Source organism: Populus alba, chromosome 4, assembly GCF_005239225.2.
Source record: "Populus alba chromosome 4, ASM523922v2, whole genome shotgun sequence".
In the NCBI taxonomy this organism is placed as follows: domain Eukaryota; kingdom Viridiplantae; phylum Streptophyta; class Magnoliopsida; order Malpighiales; family Salicaceae; genus Populus; species Populus alba.
The window spans coordinates 8,454,866-8,475,756 of NC_133287.1; the positions used below are offsets into that span (position 1 = coordinate 8,454,866).

Here is a 20,891-nt window from a genome sequence, read left to right on the forward strand (position 1 = left end):
AATTTCACTTTGATTTTGATTTGATTTGTTCCTCTAAACTGAATGGCTACGGTGTCATGTTAGGGTGTTTCAATAATTTATCACTCCTTGGAAAAATGATTTTCAAAAAGACTTTTCATATCAAAGTCTTGATGATAGATATATATGTGGATTTTATAAATATAGTATTAAATAATGGGCGTCTTAAGATAAAATAAAATAAAAAAATCAATGCATGCACGAGAATTTTTTTTATGATTTATTTGTTCGGGAATATTACTCCTTTTTTTTTTTTTTGCAATATCTTACTATTTTATTAAATTATATATTTCTTTAAATTAAATAAAAAAATCCAAGCATCCACCTAATATATATATATATATCCTTGAAATTATTGTTGTATTTGGCCAACTAAATAAATAATATATTAGCATAGTAATTCGAGAATTACAATAGTTTTAGTTTTAATTTAGATATAAATTTAAAAATTATTTAAAAAGGACATATTAAATAATATATCAATTAAAAAAAATAAAAAAATAATAATAGTAGCTCGGGTTTTATAGCTTAACTTGTCAAACTTGTAATATAGATTATGGATTCAACCAAGTTTAATAATTTTTTTTCTCTTGAATCTATATATAATATATATTATAATATATATTATATATATATATATAAGCAAAAAAAAATAAATGTGTGGGCTTATGGCCCAGCGCCATGGGCCATAGTAATGAAAAGCCCAAACACATGGGTGAACATTTAAGCCCAAACGCATGGGTGGGCCTTTAAGCCGAGGCCTGTGTGTCTGGACTTGATTTTATTTTTTAAATTTTTAAAAAGGAACGGATGATTTGTCATCTGTTCCCTTTTTTTTTTGAAAAAAATACACAAATAGAACATCTCCTGTTAAAGCAAATAATATATCATCTGCAGGCATAGATTTCAGCAACCACTATGGTGATTGAAAAATCAAGGTAGTGTTTTTTCCTAAAAAAAAGCTTGATTTCAAGTCATTCCAACCTAACACACATCTTACTAGAATCCTTACAATACCCACAAACCAATCTACCAACTAAAAATTACATAAAAATAATCCAAAAAATCAAAACTAAAACAATTTAGATTTGACTTCTTCAACTTGTATTTATTTTCAGGCGACAATGAGTCTTAAAACAACCACCATCAAACCTCTCTCATCACATGGAACCAGTAAACACAAAAAAATTATTTTGGTGGTAAAAAATGGTGTGAACAATGACTCTCTCTCATCATTGAAATCTAACAATTTCTTTCTCACTTATCTCTCTAATCAGGAATCGGAAAATAATACAAATAAACTCTTACACTACAATTAAATTTATCAAATTTAAGGGGATCTATGTATTATTTTAAAAGATTGAGGATCTAAACATATTTTTTATAAAAACCTTTGACACACAATCAATTTCTAACATGCTTTTTATTTCGGTCTCCCAAATTCAATCTAAATTCATATTTTTTTAAAGAAATTAAATGCAATTGATCTTTAATTTATGATCAAATGACCTAAAAAGTGAAGCTTAAGAATAATAATATATAAAAAAAATGGATGGTGAATTGACAATAACATTCGTGCGCGTGTGTGTGAAAACAATGTCATATATGATAAAAATATCATAGCTTTTAGACTTTTCAGTAACAAGAGTTTTTTTTTTATAAAAAAAAAACCTCCATGCTATTGTTATTCTATACATTATTACAAGAAGGTAAAACAGCAGCTCCTTCTATCATAAGATGTCCATTGACAACGTCGTAATGACGACAACAATTTTGTTTTTATTTTGAAAGTCAGTTTGATTTTATCTGATAGCTATATTTCATGACAATATTTCCAAAAGTAAACAATTATTGTCATAATTGCATGGGATTCAAGATTTTCAATTATAATACAGTTTCAAAAATCAGACAGCCGACCGATCCTGAGATTGGATCTAGTCTCCCATCCCACCAACTTTGCTATTGACTACTGCATGACTTTGTCAAATTAATCAAATACTGTTAATTAAATAATATGGTCCACACTAAACATGTCGTGGCATCTCAGAGATATTTAGGAGAGCAGTAACAAATATTTTTTAAAATATTATTTTTAAATATATTAAAATAATAATTTTTAAAAAATTTTATTTTTAATATTAACATATTAAAACAAAGAAAACATATAAAAAAATTAATATATATATATATATATATATATATATATCTTAAAATCCTTGGGTATTTAATGGATGGGACCCATAACAAATTCTTAAGAAAGACACATATTCGATTGCTTTAACAAAAGCCCTCTTAGTAAATCCAATCGGCCACCGCCTTCTTTTTCTGAGAACGACTCATTGTTTTGTTGACGCAAGGAAAGCATTCAAGCCATTATCAATGAAATGAACGCATCTATGCACTTATTGTGATGCTTAAAAAAAAATGAATTTTAAAAAATATAGTTTAATCGGTTAAATTTTAAATTTTATTAATTTTAAAATTATTAAAAATTTATATAATTATTAATTTTAAGATTTGTAAAATTAATTAAGGTATACATAAATTGACCCCAACATTAACATTAATCTATATATATAAAAAGCCAGTGAACCTACCACTTGAGTGAGGTAATGCGATCATGGAAAGAAGAAGCAGTTTTCTTGCCCTAATAAATTCTTTCACGGGCTCCTTTGGCAGTCTTTTAGCCAAGTTTGCCCATTTCTCTATCCAAAACTTAAAAAACAGATTTTTTTTCCAGTTGTAAATTCCAGTTTTGTTTTTTTTTAATTAAAATATTAATTGCATTTCAAGAATATTTTTTAAAAAATTAATTTTTTTTATTAATTTAAATCATTTTAATATTAAAAATAAAAAAATATATATTATTTCAATATATTCTTAAATGAAAACAACTTTAAAATTTATATTAGTTATTTAGTGTAAAAAAAGAGAAAAGGCTGTGCCTGCCAATAGGAATTCCCAATTTAAAAAATTAATAATAATGGCATTCAGCGTAATTTACTTACCAGAAAAGTCCAAATGCCAAACCCGAAATATTCTCGTGTCCTTTTATCACCAGTGACTCCCTTCTCTGATCCTCTCCTTCAAAAACCCGACCCGGCTTACCCCCCTCTCTTCACTCGCCGTTGAAAACTAAACCTCTGGTTCTGTCGCTCCGTTAAAATTGCTGTCCCTTCAATCATGGACGAGAATTCAGCTCTTATAGCACAACTTCTCATGGAAGATGAAATAGAAATGAGAAACCGTAACGGTAACGGTAACGCTAACGGTAGCGTTAGCGGTAAAATCCAGACAACAACGGCGGATGGAAAACAGTTACGTATTCTAAACGAAACAAGAAACAACAACCCTCGAAAGCCTCGAACTCGTCGGAGAGTTCTTCCTCCGATCACCAGCGATCTAACGGCGTCGGCGGTGAGAAAGCTGATGTGTTTCGGTCGATTGAGAAGCAATCGGAGGACCGGCGCCGGAGGATTGAGGAGGAGTGGCGGAAGAGAGAGGAGGAGGAGAGTGGTGAGAGAGATGGATCGAAGCGGCATTCTGTCGAGGATGATGGCGAGAGTGAAGATGGAGGTCATGGTGGAGACGGTGGTGGTGCTGGAGAGGAAGTGAAGAAGGTGAAGAAGCCGAAGGTGAAAAAACCAAAAGTAACGGTGGCGGAGGCGGCTGCGAAGATCGATGCCGGTGATCTAGGCGCATTTCTTGTTGACATCACTGTAAGCATTTAATTGTTTAATTTAAATTTGATTTTTAACCAATCCATACATATGTTTTTTTTTTTTAAAAAATAAAAGATTCTCTTTTTCGTTTTATTGTGATGTCGTTTTGTTGGATTTAGGCGTCGTATGAGACTCAGCAGGATATACTGTTAATGAGATTTGCTGATTACTATGGAAGAGCATTTTCATCAGTGAGTTCAGCTCAATTTCCTTGGTTAAAGATCTTCAAGGAGTCTCCTGTTTCCAAATTGATTGATGTAAGTTTTTTCTTTTTAAATATTTTTATCAGTCTAATTATGACTTAGTTGAAATTATTTTTTATTACATAAATATAATATCATTTTTGTTAACATGTTTATTTTTTTCCTTTCAAAGATTGGAGTTTTATGGAAAAAGGTATTGATGTGTGCGATTGACTTGGGCAATATAATTGCTATAGTTAGGTACTGACTTTGTTGTAAATTCATCTATATGATGATCGAAGTTGGATCGATCGGAATTGATTCACTTACATTGTTCCACGAAAAGTTTAAGTGTGCTCAATGTGATTTTAATGAATTTTGTATGTTCATAACCATTTCTAACATTTTATTTTAAATTATTTCTTTTCTGAGCAGATCCCCCTCGCACACATCTCTCAAGATGTTTACAAGGCATCAGTTGACTGGCTTGGCCAGCGATCCTTTGAAGCACTTGGGTCCTTTGTGTTATGGTCATTGGATAGTATTTTTGCTGACCTTGCAAGTCATCAAGGAGTTGCCAAGGGATCCAAAAAGGTGGTCCAGCGATCACCATCTAAGTCTCTGGTAGCTTTCAGAACTACTCTTTCTATATATGATTTCTAAATACTTCATATATGCTAGTCAACACTTTCATTCAAGAGCCCCCCCCCCCCCCCTATTATCATGTTTTGTTTAAATTTCATCCATTGAGTCGTACTTTAAAGAAATTTTATCAGGAAAATCAACATTTTGAAGGTTTTAGAAAAACATTAAATATGAGTTCACACCCTCAATTTTTCATTTATATTCTTTCCAACACCCATTTCTTTCTTTTCAGCAAGTCAGATGACTCTTTCCTGTTTGAAAAAATGTTTGGAAAACATGCTTATTTTAAGGCTTTGTTTTACGGTTAAGCACACCAGCATAAACATTAAGGTTTCGCTGGTACACTTACAATATCTTAAGTTTTTACTAATTTTCATGTGGTTTTTGTAAATATGCTGGGTATAGATTGTGTTTTTTCATCCAAGTAACCAATTTATTGATATATTGATGAGTTCCAGGTTGCTATATTTGTGGTTTTGGCAATGACGTTACGACGCAAGCCTGATGTGTTGATCAATTTATTGCCGGTAATTAGTGAAAATCCAAAATATCAAGGACAAGACAAGCTTCCGGTCACTGGATGGATGATTGCTCAGGTAAGCTGACCGCTTAGCATTCCCAGATATGTGAATTCTTCTCTTAGGAAAATAAATTTTAATATTTGGAATTGTATCTTGATTTAGGCGTCTCAAGGAGATTTGGTTGTGGGATTATACACATGGATTCGTGTTCTCTTCCCTATGCTGAGTGGGAAGTCAAGCAGTAATCCTCAATCTAGAGACTTGATATTGCAGTTGGCTGAGAGGTATCAGTGGGATTGAAATTAATTTCACACTTTGTATTTGATGCTTGTGTTATTCAGATCTTTGAAATTACTGGGCAGTTAGTTATGGAATATAAATTTTCAGTGTTTATTTCATATTTTTTTTCTGACTTCTCTCTTTCCCCTTTTTTGCTTGGATTAGAATCTTGTCATCCCCCAAAGCTCGTACAATTTTATTAAATGGTGCTGTTAAAAAGGGTGAGCGCTTAGTGCCACCTTCAGCTCTTGAACTTTTGATGAGACTCACCTTCCCAGTTCCTTCAGCTAGAGTTAAGGTGGGTGTTCTGGTGCAGCATTTTTAGCTAGATTTTGGTGGGTATTTTAGGTCTGAGGCAAGTTTTGGTTGATTTTTTTTTCCCTTAGGCAACTGAGAGATTCGAAGCTGTTTATCCAACCTTGAAGGAGGTTGCTCTTGCTGGTTCCTCAGGAAGCAAAGCAATGAAACAAGTTACGCAGCAGATATTGAACATTGCAGTCAAAGCCACCGGAGAAGGTAGCCAAAACTCAAATGGGCATCAATTGATTGTTGCTCTCCATAAAAGTACATCACAGTCTGATCAGCAGTGCTCTCTGCAGGTAGCTCTGAACTGTCTAGGGAAGCAAGTGACATTTTTATTTGGTGTTTGACACAGAGCCCTAATAGTTACAAACAATGGGTAAGCATTTTCTTATGTAATTAAGATCTTAATTTTAAATTTTAGACACTTCGCTGTTGTTATATACATCATTGGCTTTGGTTTACTATGCATGAATTACTTGGAAACAGGAAATGTTTTATCTGGATAATCTCGAAGCAAGTGTCACTGTTTTGAGAAGGCTGTCTGATGAATGGAAGGACCACTCGGTCAAACATTCTTCTCTTGACCCCGTGAGGGACACTCTGAAGAGTTTCAGGCAGAAGGTAACATTTTTAATTCATATATGCATATTTACTCACAGTAATGTATCTATAGTATTAAAATAAAGGTTTCAGGTCATTGGTACCCTTGTTAAATCTTTGCTGTTATTGTCTTAGACAAGCCCTGAACTGGAAATAGATTACCATTAGGCATTTGAGGTTGGTTGTTTGTGAATTTGGTGAACAGCCCTCTTGTTTTCTGAATTACTCTGCCATTAACATTCCTCTTTTTCCTGACAAAAGGGAGGAAGAGAAATGAGGTGGCCTTGTGTTTTTCCTCTCATTGCTCCAGGCACCTATATTTTTCTATATTTGTTGCCATATTTCAAGTATCAAATGATTATTACAGTCACTATCACGCGAATGATTGGGACCCAGATAATGTCTTAGTTGCTGGTCACCTATTAAACTCAGCTTCAGCACGATCTTATGCTAGCTGTTTATCATGTGACCATCTTGTTATCTGTAACTTGGTTTATGCTGTGTTTTTTATAGAATGAGAAAGCATTAGCAGAGGAGGAAAATGCAGGGGACTATGCATCCTTGAAAGAAGCAGACAAGTACTGCAAGGCAATTCTGGGACGGCTCTCGCGAGGCCATGGATGCATAAGAAGCCTGTTTATTGTGTCAGCTGCTCTGGCTGCGGGAGCTGTTATCATATCCCAGAAGGAATACTGGGACTTGCAAAAACTCTCTGCAATGCTCAACTTACCACCCTCCTAAGTTCGTCATGGAGGTTCCCAGCAGTGAATGGCTTTCATCGTTTCCACTACTGGTATGTCCAGCGTAGCGCAGTTCTTCCCTATGTTCCATTGTAAAATGGGCAGGGTATGAGGAGTCTTATAATGCAAAGTAGGAGGCAGCAATTGCAAAATAGTGGCAAAAAGGAGTTGGCTGGGCACATATCACAGAATATTTGGTCTGTCTAGTTTTTCAGATTCAAGCCAGTTTTTAATAACTTGGGTTTGCCCTTCATAATAATTAATTTATATGGTTTGTGATGTTAGATCATAAAGCTGTGTAAATGCAATCTTGGTGTGCTTGAAAAGCACAAATCAAATTATTTTTGTTTTCTTAGTGAACTAAATCAATAAAAATTCACTAGCGTTTGGTGGCTGATAATTTCGGTCCTAATTGTGCGTGCGTGTGTGAAAATATATAAAATTTTCTTGCCTTGCCTTAGATCTAAGAAAAAATGGTAACATGTGGAGCAGATTCTTCCCTTTTCTTCAGAGATCAACGAGATAAAAAACCTGGGCGTGTTACAACACATGTCTTAGAAACCTTCCTGGTTGTGCTGTGCTTTAGTTGAAGCTTGGAGCCTAAACTACAAAGGCCCAAGATTACAATATACCTTTTCTTTCCTCTTTAACAGAATTGAATTTCAGGAAAAGAAAAAAAACACTGGCATTTTATTTTTTATGTTTGAAAAAGTATTTTTTTTAAAAAATTAATTTTATTATTATTATTTTTTACTTTAAATAAATTTGTTTTGGTGTTTTTGGATGCTTTTAATGTTTAGATATAAAAATATTTTTTTAAAAAAAATATTTATTTTAATTTATTTAAAAATAAAAAATATTTTAAAACAATGATTATAATTCTTAACTTTTTTTTTTTTTGGGTAACTAGAAGCTTTTAGTTTCTCTATATTCAAAAATAATAATATAATATGATGTTTTTGGTTTTTTTATTCAATGGTGTGAATATCATATTTGTATGTCAATTGATTATAAGTTTTTTCTAGATTTAAAAAATTTTTACCATTACATTCAGATGATGCATGCAAATGATTTTGACAGATTTTTCTAGGTACTGAAAAAACCGAGTCAAACTGAGTTGTTTGAAATCGGTTTTTTGTATTCAAAAAAATTAAATTGAATTCGGTTAGTTTGAACCGGTTTTATTTTTTTAAATAAAAATAAATCATAAAAAAATAATCACACTAATTAATGGGTTTACAGATAACTAGTGAGTTTTCTAAAGAAAACTGAACAATGAAGTACTAGACAAATGTTTTTTTTGGCACTTAGAAACGTTTTCTAAGCTTAAATAGCAAGTATTTATTTACCCGCAACCAAAACACCATGGTTGTAAGTTGGTCATGTCATCTAAAAATTGACAATTTTAATTTTTTTTAAAAAATAAAAAAAGCCATTTTATTTCCTTAATAAAAACTAAAAAATTTTGTTATAATCGGGTAAAAAAAATTCGATTTAAAGTAAAACTTGATTCGAGCATGCCATCGTTTCATTAGGTTGGCTCAGCCGAGATAAGCTATATTTTTAATAACTTATTATAAGTCTATATTAATTATTAATTATACGTTGTTCAATTAAAATGAAAAATAATAATTACATATAAGATGTCATGAGTACAAGTAATAGTAGATTCAAATCACTTTCTCAGATGAATTCTATAACTTCAATGATTTATAAAAAAAAAAAAAAAAAGTGTAAAAGATCCATAATATTGGAAAAAAGAGAAATGCGCATTACAAACCAACAAGAGCAATAAAAGACGCGATAAAGTAGCACTACAGAAACTTCGATATGGCCTGGCTCTAGTTTCAATTAAAACCAAGAACAAGAACAATAAATATATGCCCAGAATTCCCTTCTTGCTTAAACAAATAGCTAATTCGGTATGGAATTATAGATTTTATCTCTTTAGGCAATCTTATCTTTAGATATTGTCGTATTTCTCAAGCAAATTAACCTGAAAAGCACTTCCTTTAGACCACAAAGGTTAAGGTTATAAGATTGGGGATATGTTTTAAGCAGTTTCTTAGATTAGAAAAGCAACTTGATTTATTGCGGCCCATTTCTCTAACGCATTTCCAGCTTTTTTTTTAAGAAAAATATATTATTATTATTATTATTTTTGTTTGAACCGTGATATTCACACAAACATGTGTGTTTGATATTGTGGTTTTAAAAAAATTATTTTATAAAAAGTATTTTGGTTGAGTTTAGTAATTTATATATGTTTGATTAAAATTGTAATTGAAATTGAAATTGAACAGAAAGTAATTTAATGTATTTGGTTAAGAATACTTTTCAAATTGAGGTTTTAAAAATAACTAAAAAAGATATATGTTAATATTGATGATATTTAATTTTAAATATTGTAGATTTAACTACTGGTATTATATATGAAATAAATAATACTTTATATAAAATATTTTTTTATTATTCCATTAAACTATTTACAATTTCATTACGTACGAAATTCATCTGATAAGGACTACAGTTTTCATGGTTTTTTGAGCATGCAACAAAATCAAGTAAAATATCATTAGAAACAAAATTGAGATTACAATCAAATTTTGCAAATATTACGTCATCATATGATCTACTTATAATTTATGAGTGTCATTGAATAATGTTAAACACTAGTTTTTTTTAAATAAAACACAACTAAAAATAAAAAAATAGATTTTTTTAAACTAGGTCGGACAAGATCCAATGCATTTAGATTTGACCTAGACCCGGACTAGCCATGAGCAGTGGAGACGTTCTCCACTGTTAAGTGAACAGTGGAGAGTGAGTTAATTCACTATCCATAGATTGCATAAGAAGAGAAGCAACTTGAAGTTGCTTTCGGTTAACCCGTGTTTTTGAAACGCAAATTATACTAGGTCCCACAAACAGTAAATTATGTTTTATAATTTACCAAACGATTTTTTATGTGGTTTGCTGCAAAAGCATAAGCAACCCATAAGCAACCACAAAAACAAACACCCTTAAGAAAGCGTTTGGGAACGAAGTTTCCCAAAAAATACAATTTTGTTTTGCTAAAATTTAATACGGTTTGTATGTTTTGGATCGTTTTGATGTGCTGATGTCAAAAATAATTTTTTAAAAATGAAAAAACATCATTGGCATGCATTTCGATACAAAAAGTTATTTGAAAAGCAATCGCTACCACACTGCTAAACATACTCTAAGTCACTTGAAATATGCAGTTGAGCTAATGTAAGCAATGATTTCTTCAAAAAAAAAAAAAAAAACACAGAGAGAATAAAAACCATCAACACTAGAATTCTAAGAAATACCAACGGAATTTTTCATTAGTATTTATACTCTCATTTCATCGGTAATAAATTTACCGACAGGCTCACGGATGGAAACCCGCCATCGGTAAAACTCTCGTCAGTAATTTTTGCTATGTCAGTGATAAAATTGCGAATGAATTTACTAACAAGAAAAACACACTAAATGTTTTTTACCCGCTTCATTATGTTAGTATTTTCCTCGGGAATGTTACTATATAACCGATAAAAATATAGTATGCAATTATGTTGGTGATAAAACAGTGACACAATGATATTTACGGTAATTGTTTTTTCAATTCTCTGGAATATAATGACATTGAACTTTAATCTGTTGTTAATACTATCAATATTATTTAAAAATAATTTTTAAAAAATATATTTAATAGAAGTAGAAAATAATTAAATTAATATAAATCAACATTATATAATACTCAAGAACTGAGTTGCTTGAAAAACGAATAAAAAGAAAATCAACTCAAACAAATTTGCAACAAATAAATAACAATAACAAATAAATAAATTAACTAAAAAGAATTTTCACCTGACATAGAAAACCTATGTCATAACCTATAATTTAGCAACAAATAAAATAATTTAATTTAAATTGAACAACATATTAAAAAAAATCAATTAAAATCCAACAAAATTGATCTTCATATGAAAAAAAAAATCCTACAACAATATTCATACAATTATTAAGAACAAAAAAAAAACTAAAAAAAACAAATACAATGCAAAAAAAAAAACACAAAAAAAAGAAGAGAAATCTTACCTTGATGTAATTGCAAGTGAAGATGATAAAAGAAAAAAAAAATACAAATTTATAAAGTGTGTTAATTAAAAAAAAAAATTAATAAGAGAAAAGAAGAAGAGAGGAGAAGGCATACCTATGCATGGAGGATAAAAGAATAGAAGGAGTTGAGAAGAGAAGAGAAGCGAAAGAAAATGATATTGATGTTTTTTACATAGGGAAGAAGAAGAAGAAGAAGAAGAAGAAAAATGAGGCGTGTCTGTTATGAAATGAGAGATTCTTGTTTTTTTTTATTGGGGCATTTTACTGACGGTTTTATTGATGAATAACTAAATATTAATATTTTAAACTATTCTATTGGTAATTCCCTCTGTAATATTTAATTTAAATTTTTAATTTAATCAAAAATTTTCAGAAACCCCTAAATATCTTAGACAACTTTTCAATCTGTCGATAATCACAATAGTGATATTTAATTTAAATTTTCAATTTAATCAAAATTTTTTCAGAAACCTCTCAAATATAATTGACGACTTTTTAATATGTCTGTAAAGAATAATAATTAACAGCGTAATTGAGAAGTGAACAATTTCAAAGCTCTCAAGAAAATATTGATGAAAGTAATCCGTCAGTGATACCTTTTGTAATCGACATAATGAACAATGCTAGTAAAAATTGAATAGTTTACCAACAAGTTTACAAATGGATTTTACCGATGGTATTAATATCGTCGATATAAATGACACGTCATCGTATGTTCTGGATTTGTTTTAATTTCTTCCTTTCCTACTATAATTCCATAGGTATATATAGAGAGAATATTTCCATTGGTGTTTATCTATGGATATATCATGAGAATATTATATTGGTAAAATTCATTGCAATTTACCAATGAAAATATTCAGTCGATGTTTTCATTTGTATTTATCAATTTTCTAGTATTATATATGTTATCTCATTGATAAGATTGGTGTGTGGGGATGATGTATCTCTGGCAAACAATTTGATTCAGTCTAGATCAACTCATTCATCATCACATATTAAATTTGCAATGCTCAAAATTAAGAGAATTGCATCACGGGAAATGTTTTTAGCCATTACATTGATGATTTTCTGCACTTTGTTTATCCAGGTTTCAACATTTGTGACTCTTAAAATGTATGGGATTCACATATATGATAATAAAATTAAGTAATAAGCTGAAGGATATGGGTGATTTACTGTTCACCCACACCCAATACACAGTGCAATTTTTTTTTTCCGGTTTTTTTTTTCAACTTTTCCCTTTTTTTGTTTATTTTTTTATTTTTTTCTCCAAAATTTCTTTATTTTTTTCTAATTTTTTTATTTTTTTTGTTTTTTTTAAATTATCTTTATCGATTTTACTTTTTTAATATTGAGCTGGTTAAAAATTTCGCTTTCTAGTTTTTTTTCCTTCAAAATACTATGAATTACTATGATGCTTTTCCATATGGTTTTTCTATTTTATATGTTTTTTATTTTTCAAAAATTATTATTATTTTATTATGATTTTTTTTAATATTGAGCTGATTAAGAATTTAGTTTTGTATTTTAATAAACATTGTTGATTGCTACAGTGTTTCTCTGCATGCTTTTTTTTTTTTATTTTCTCTTAAATTATCTTTTTAAATTTTATTTTTTAATATTGAGCTGGTTAAAAATTACAGTTACAATATGTGAGAAAAACATTGTAACTTTTCTCGCAAATTATTGTGAATTGCCATAGTGTTTTTTCCACATGGTTTTTTTTCCAGTTTCTTTTTTGTTTTCTTTTTTTGTAATAATTTTTTTCAAAATTATCTTTATCGATTTTATTTTTTTTAATATTAAGCTGGTTAAAATTTAACTTTTTAATAAACCTTAATCATATGAGAAAATCATTGTAGCTTTCCTCACAAAACACTGTTGATTGCGAGAGTGTCTCTCAACATGGTTTTTTTTTTTTTCTTATGATTTTTTCAAAATTATCTTTGTCAATTTTTTTTTATATTAAACTGGTTGAGAATTACAATTACAAATCATTACAAATAAGGCTAAATCATGTGGGGAAACACTGTAGCTTTTATCACAAAATACTGTGAATTGCTACAGTGTTTATAACATGATTTTTTTCCTGTTTTTTTTTTTGTTATTTTTTTTCTAGAATTGTCTCTGTCGATTTAATTTTTTTAATATTGAACTTATTGAGAATTTAACTTTGTAATTTTTTCTTTAAAACACTATAGATTGTTGTAGTGTTTTCCCATATGATTTTTTCCAAAATTATCTTTGTCGATTTTTTGTTTGAATATTGAGTTGGTTAAGAATTATAATTACAATAAAGTTAAATCATATGGGAAAAGCGTTGTAGCTTTTCTCACAAAACACTGTGAATTGCTACAGTATTTGTCTAAATGGTTTTTTCTAAAATTATCTTTGTTGATTTTATTGAAGAAAGCATTGTAGTTTTTCTCACAAAACATTGTCAATTGCTACAACGTTTTTTCTCATGGGTTTTTTTCCTTCCAAAATTATCTTTGTTGGTTTTTTTTAAAAAATTATTAAATTGGTAGAGAATTTAGCTTTGTAATTTTTTTTTGCTTTTTATTAACATAAAAGCTAAATCATGTTGTGAAAACATTGTATCTTCTCTCACAAAATACTATGTATTGCTACAAGTCATTTTGTCAAGTCTCTAAGTTTTTGATCACCAACACAACTTTTTTTTTTTATGTTATAAAATATTGATTCCATCATACCTTTAGTTTTTATTACTTATCTAGTTCTAGTTCACAATTATAACACCATCATGTATATTTATTTTATAAACCTACGACAGTGTGCGGGCATGCCATCTTGTCTAAATAAAAAGGCAAAGATGGTTCAAGAAATCACAAGCTTTTTTGAATTTGTAATTTGGCCACAACATTGCCATAACTGGTGATAGTTTCTAGATGAATTATTTTTTTAATATTTTAAAGCTGTTTTGACGATTGATGTAAAAATAATTTTTTAAAATAAAAAATATTATTTAATATATTTATAAATAAAAAATATTTTAAAAATTAATTATCACTATATTTTTGAATGCCATTTTCATTATCATACAAGAAGAATAATTACCAAACATGTTATTTTAAAAACTTGATTTGAATTATAATTTAATTATTTTATGATGAAACTCCATTTTTAATTAATTTATATTTTTGTTAAAATAATTAATTTTTAATTTTTTTATTAAAATTAATTATACCGTGAATACAATAATCATCAATGAAATGCATTTAAATAATTACATGTACCCAATAAATAATTCTTCTCGGGCTATGGCTAAGATAATTTTAACTAATTTTCCATTAGACTTGTTTTCCACGTCAGCAATCCGCGCGAAAACTGCGACCATCCAACTGCACTAAACATTTCTACCGTCGATTAAGAAAGTTCCCCTGACATAATCCAATGGCACTAATTACCCACGTCATCAGTCCTTGTGAAATAGATGTAACCAATCATACAATCCACCTCCTCTTTATATAAAGAAACAAAGAGAAACAACTCGATAACCCAACACACAACGCGATCAATTGAAAAAAACCTCTGAAAATGGCACCAAAAGCAGAGAAGAAACCGGCGGAGAAGAAGCCGGCCGAAGAGAAGAAAACGGTGGCAGAGAAAGCCCCAGCAGAGAAGAAGCCGAAGGCAGGGAAGAAGCTCCCAAAGGATGGAGGAGCAGCAGCCGGAGAGAAGAAGAAAAAGAGGGTGAAGAAGAGCACAGAGACATACAAGATCTACATCTTTAAGGTGCTGAAGCAAGTTCATCCAGATATAGGGATCTCAAGCAAGGCCATGGGCATAATGAATTCCTTTATTAATGATATTTTCGAGAAGCTTGCGCAGGAATCCTCACGACTTGCTAGGTATAACAAGAAGCCCACAATTACCTCGAGGGAAATCCAGACTGCTGTCAGGTTGGTTTTGCCCGGAGAGTTGGCTAAGCATGCTGTTTCTGAAGGGACTAAGGCTGTCACTAAGTTCACCAGTTCTTGATTATCCATGTACTTAATAATATTTTGATTTGGGATTTGTTTCTTAAGTATGCTTCAGGTATGTGTATCCAGGGTTAGGTTTAGGGTTTCTGCTTGATCTATATGTTTATTTCTAGTGTAGAAGATGAAATACAGTAGTATTTATTAAATTTGTTGTTCAAAGTCTTGAAATCTGCTAGCAGCCTAGAAATCAAGACTAGGATTGTCAAAGAGTAGTAACAACAGAAATCAAAGGATTAAACTAAGTTGTTCTTGTTGAACAATTATTTTGATAGCGCTGTGTTCCAAGCTACTTCACGATCATATATGCCTAACGGTGTTCAGTGTGATGAAACTGTTCCACCCTAACCTCCAGCGATTACACCATTCTCTTTCGCTTCTTCTGCTGATATTTCGCAATTCTCCTTTGCTACTTGAGAAGATGTTTCGCCACCCTCTTTGTCTGCTTTCTCAGCCTTTGACACCGCTTCTTCTTCAGCTTTTTTCCTTGCTTCCTCCTTTGCAGTCTCAAGACCTTCAATCAATCGCTTCAAACATTCCTCCTCGTCTTCTTCATCTGACCTGGGCATCAAATTCTCAGCAACATCAGCTGGGGTCATCTTTGTCTCCCCCAACAGCTCCTCAATTTTTCCAAACGTTTCATGCGATTTGAGTTCTAAATAGTTCTTGGCTAGCACCTTGAAAGCTTCAAAGCAGCAATATGACAACTCTATATGCTTATCCATCCTTCCTCTCCTTATTAAAGCAGGATCCAGTTTGTCCACATAATTGGTAGTGAACACTATGATTCTTTCTCCTCCGCAAGCTGACCACAGGCCATCGATGAAATTCAAAAGTCCAGATAAAGTAACCTTGCTGCCGCTTTTTCTTTCGTCTTCAGCCTCCTTTTTCTTCTCAGAAACTGGATCCTTCTCTTTGTCTGACTTGTCGTCATCATCTTTCTCCGTTTTCTTCCTCTGTCCTGTAAGATCAAGTGAGCAATCAATATCCTCAATCACAATGATAGACTTTCCGGTGGTTTCGATCAATAGCTTCCTAAGCTCGCTGTTGTCCTTAACTGTGGTCAACTCAAGATCATAAACATCATAATCCAAAAAATTAGCCATAGCAGAAATCATGGTGGATTTGCCAGTTCCTGGAGGGCCATAAAGGAGATAGCCACGCTTCCAGGCCTTGCCGATCTTCGCATAATAGTCTTTTCCTTTACTGAATTTGGTAAGGTCTTTCTTAATATCTTCTTTCTTCTTTGTTTCCATTGCCAGAGTATCAAATGTAGCGGGGTGCTCAAAAACCACATGACTCCACTTGGTAGATTTCCACCCATACCATTTCTCACTAGGATTGTTGGTGAAGAGCTTTCTCTGCCGGTTCCTCACAGCAATCGCCTTCCCTTCTTTCAAAACATGTTCTAAATATTTCTCGGTGATGACATCTCGATGACTTTTGTGGAACGTGAGCCTGTAATACCTCCTCTCATCGGCCACAGGATAAAAAGAAATAGATTGTGTTTTCGGGACAGTTTTACTCGAAGACCACCAGACCTTAACCCCTTCAAAAACATCGGTAACTTCTTCGTAATCGTCCATGGTGAGGACTACGGGTTCGTTGTTTCTGACAACATCAGCCTTGAGTCTCTTAGCAGTCTTGGTAGAATTGGAGCCCAGATAATTCTGAATGGCAGAAAAGGCCTCGCTGCGCTTGAGACGCTCACTTGTGAATTCATGAAAGGTAACATGGATGTAAGGATACGCATAGCTCATTAACTTCTGACTATATTTTTGAAGATAGCCACGAAGTTGATAAGGAAAATATTGCTCAAACATGACCCACGCAAGCACTAGGCCAGTCATGGCCGAGCTCAGTTGAGTCCATATCTCTCCAGTCGTCATTGAGAAATAGATTGAAAATGATGAGAATGAGAATTGTGAAGAGAAGGAAACGTGTTGATTTGTTCCTCAATCTCCAAAGTAGTAACAGGTTTATATAGCATCGGTAAAGGGCACATGAATAGAGTTCTTTTTTGGCAGGATTGCTGATTAAGTTGGGCCGTTTCCCGGAAAGTAGTTTCCGGAAAATTATTTTTCAAACTTTTCTGTGTTTGTTTGTCATTAGAAAAGTTGGTCAACAAAAAATACTTTTCATAACACAACCAAACACTGGATAGTGTTTTTCAGTTTATTTTTCATTATACTGTCAAATATTAGAAAATACTTTTCTGGAATTCACTTTTCAAGAATTTATTTTTCCCGAAATTCACTTTTAAAAAAAAACTACTTTTCTGCAAACAAACGGAGACTTATAATTTATTAGAAATTTCCCGCTTAATGTCTCTGTCTCTTTCATTTCCAAGTCCTGTTGATTATCTTATTTATCTCACTCGCCCACACGATACAATACGTCCTTGGGAAATTTAAATTACTTGGTTTGTACGTTTACTAGCAAAAGGGTTACTTCTTCCGAGCAAGGAAGATGCTGGGTGGGCGGCTCCCGAAGCCTCCATCTTTGACTATAGCTTCAACCGGGTTTGTTTTATTTAAAACTCCAACTAGTAATTAACTTGGAGAAAATTATTCAATCTATCATACTTGAGTGATTTGGCAAAGCACGGTAGAGATTTGTTTTCTTAAATGTTTTTTTTTTCTTAGATAAAAACTTTTTTTTAGTTGGTTACTAATCCATATCAAAATTAACTATATAAATACCAATTCATATAGTTAACTATATAAAAAAGGTGCGACCAAGCCAATTGCTGAGTACAAGAACCGAGACTTCGTGGAAGATTCATGCTAAAGTTGTCGGTCTCTATAATATATATATATGATGACCTCAACCTTGCTATGCCATGCATGTTCTGTTTTGAAACAGAGCCCAAACCACGTCAACAAGAAAACCACTTCTGGGCCTTAGCGCCCGTTTGTTTTCCTGAAAACAGACTGTATCCCACTCAACTCAATTAGACAACATTTCTTGAATTTCATTTAGCGCCCGTTTGTTTTCCTGAAAACCATTTTCTTCACTTTTTCATGTTTGGTAAATACATGAAAAGTGAGTAAAAAAAAATCAAATTCTGGTAAAAAAAAATATTAACTTTAACATCAGGAAAGTGTTTTTCGCTTTTTATTCTTGGAAAACACTTTCTTTTTTCACTTGAAACAAATCTCTCCTTCGAGGACCCGCACCAACACCTCCACGTCCACCAGTTATGCCACTTGCAATTGATTAACTGTCTGATGTCTCTGGTTCCATGTAGAAACGAGCTTGAAATGCAGCAAGATGAGCATAGTATGTAGGTGGCACTGCAACATCATAAAATGCTCCCAAACAAATATTGTAATATGAAAACAAAACTAATTTGGCTTTCTTCATATGAAAAAAAAACTTATTTTAAACTTTTAAAATTTAAAAAAATATATTAATAGGTTTTACTTAAAAAATATTTTATAGGCTTATTTCTATATAATATGATATGACATATATAGTTATATTTTATAAAATAAGTTATGTATGAATATAGCATATAATAATAATAAAAAATCATTATTATACTTTTTAGATTTTATTTTTTTATTGTAAGTGATTAAATATTTATATTAAATATTTTATATATATTAGATAAACCTGAAAAAAATTAATTCATTAATAAATTATTTTTCAGTTCATTTTCCATAACACAAACAAACACTAAAAAGTGTTTTCCAGTTTATTTTCCATAACACTGCCAAATATCGGAAAATACTTTTTCGGAATTCACTTTCCAGAAATTCACTTTTTTTCTGGAATTCACTTTTCAAAAGGAAACAACTTTCTTGTAAACAAACGGAGCCTATTTGGACTCTACATGCATGACATAACAAGGTCGAGGTTGATATCATAGAAAAATACAAGTTAATATGAATACAATGAATCTTCCAACGAGTTTGAAGTCTTAAATGGTTAATTTACGAGAAGATGAAGTTAATAGTTTTACTCTGAATTTTCTTGAGTCCTAAAGTAGGCCACTTGAGAGTAGAAATGACTCTTCATTTTACATGCATGACGAAGCTCGTTGAGATCATTGAAAAGTTAGGCTCTGCTGATTAGCTTGTGGTGACCAATGACAACGCTGCTTGTCTTCTGATAATATACAATGTTGTTAAAACAAACTGATAAAAATAAAGACCATCTGTCAGACTATGAACTATTTCTTGGAATGTTCATCAATGAAACTATAGATAATAAGGTTAGGAAAACAACATGCGAGGAAGCCAGGAAGGTATGTTTTTCAAAGAAAATAATGGAACATACGTTTAAAAGCTTGTATTTGTCTCTCTACTCTTAATTTTGTACCATATACTATATGCTTGGTTTTAAATTATGCTTCAAAGATGCTATTTAAGCTGATTTCATTATTTTCCCTTTTATTTTTAAATTTCTAGTTTTATTTTAGATTTCATCATGTTTTTCTTATTTAATTTAGGATTCTGATTTTCTACTTACAATTAGAGATAAACATTCAATAATAAAATATAAATCACTGCTCTAGTTGTTGTTGAGATTTCTTTTTGGCAGGATAGCTGATTAAGTTGATCATTTATTAGAAATTTCCCGCTTAATGTCTCTGTCTCTTTCATTTCCAAGTCCTGTTGAATACTCTTGCTACTTTTGATTATCTTATTTATCTTACTCGCCCGCATGATGCAATACGTCCTTGGGAAATTTAAATTACTTGGTTTGTACGTGTTCTAGCAAAAGGATTACTTCTTCCGAGCAAGGAAGGTGCTGGGTGGGTGGCTCCCGAAGCCTCCATCTTTGACCATAGCTATCAGAGCTTCAACCGGGTTTGTTTTATTTAAAACTCCAACTTGTAATTAACTTGGAGAAAATTGTTCAATCTATCAATCAGTGATTTAACAAAATATGGTAGAAGATTTGTTTTTTTAAATGTGTTTTTTTTAGATAAAAAGCTTTTTTTTAATTGGTTACTAATTCATAACAAAGTTAATTATATAAATACTAAAAAATATATTTTATTTTTTAAATATGAAATTTCAAGCCTATTAATATATATATTTTATGTTTACAAAAAAAAATTGTGTTTTTTCAACGTGAGATAAAAAATCTTTTTAATTTTTTTAATTTAAAAATATAAATAATACATTTTCAACATGAGATAAAAAAATATTTTAGTTTATAACAACATAAATTGTTTTTAAATTTTTTCACATGAAATATTAAAATTTTAATTTTTTTTTTAATTTTACTAGAATTGATTTAGGTCAATATATGTAACTTCTGATCAACTTCTTAATTAGATAAATCTCAAATCAGGGTTGATAAAACTCTATTATACTTATATAATTATTGGGTTTGTGGGCCATGGTGTTGGAGAGCAGGATTACCAAGATACAAGGGATGAAAGGTTTTCTTTTAGTTTATGATAGTGTGGGTGACAAGAGGTTTTGGGATTGGATTCAACTCATCGTGTTTTTCATCGTAAATAAAGGTGTGAGCTAGTTTTTTTCTGTATTTTAAAAGTATTTTTTATTATTTTTTTTTTTTTTATTACCTTCAAATTAATATGTTTTTAGTGTTTTCAAATTATTTTGATGTGCTTATGTCAAAAATAATTTTTAAAAAATAAAAAAACATCATTGACATATATTTTAACATGAAAAATTATTTAAAAAATAATTACAAATACACTGCCAAACAAGCCAAATGGGTTCGCCTCTCCAGAATAACAACAACTATGATATTTTGGAAGTGGCTT

General features: G+C 31.0%; 3 protein-coding genes across 3 annotated transcripts; 2 read left to right on the top strand and 1 right to left on the bottom strand.

The window, feature by feature from the left end:
• Positions 1-3,601: 3,601 nt before the first annotated feature.
• Positions 3,602-7,470, top strand: LOC118048826 (uncharacterized). The gene is made up of 10 exons (XM_035058648.2): positions 3,602-3,737; positions 3,860-3,997; positions 4,358-4,546; positions 5,026-5,163; positions 5,251-5,372; positions 5,533-5,665; positions 5,754-5,883; positions 5,967-6,046; positions 6,157-6,291; positions 6,784-7,470. Exons 2-10 carry the CDS (start codon positions 3,893-3,895, stop codon positions 7,009-7,011), a joined length of 1,260 nt encoding a protein of 419 aa, XP_034914539.1. The 5' UTR covers positions 3,602-3,737; positions 3,860-3,892; the 3' UTR covers positions 7,012-7,470.
• A 7,229-nt stretch (positions 7,471-14,699) lies between these two features.
• On the top strand, positions 14,700-15,291 carry LOC118048795 (histone H2B). The gene has a single exon (XM_035058613.2). It carries the CDS (start codon positions 14,700-14,702, stop codon positions 15,141-15,143), a length of 444 nt encoding a protein of 147 aa, XP_034914504.1. The 3' UTR covers positions 15,144-15,291.
• On the bottom strand, positions 15,263-17,105 carry LOC118048789 (AAA-ATPase ASD, mitochondrial). The gene has a single exon (XM_035058599.1). It carries the CDS (start codon positions 17,029-17,031, stop codon positions 15,487-15,489), a length of 1,545 nt encoding a protein of 514 aa, XP_034914490.1. The 5' UTR covers positions 17,032-17,105; the 3' UTR covers positions 15,263-15,486.
• Between the last annotated feature and the right edge of the window lie 3,786 nt (positions 17,106-20,891).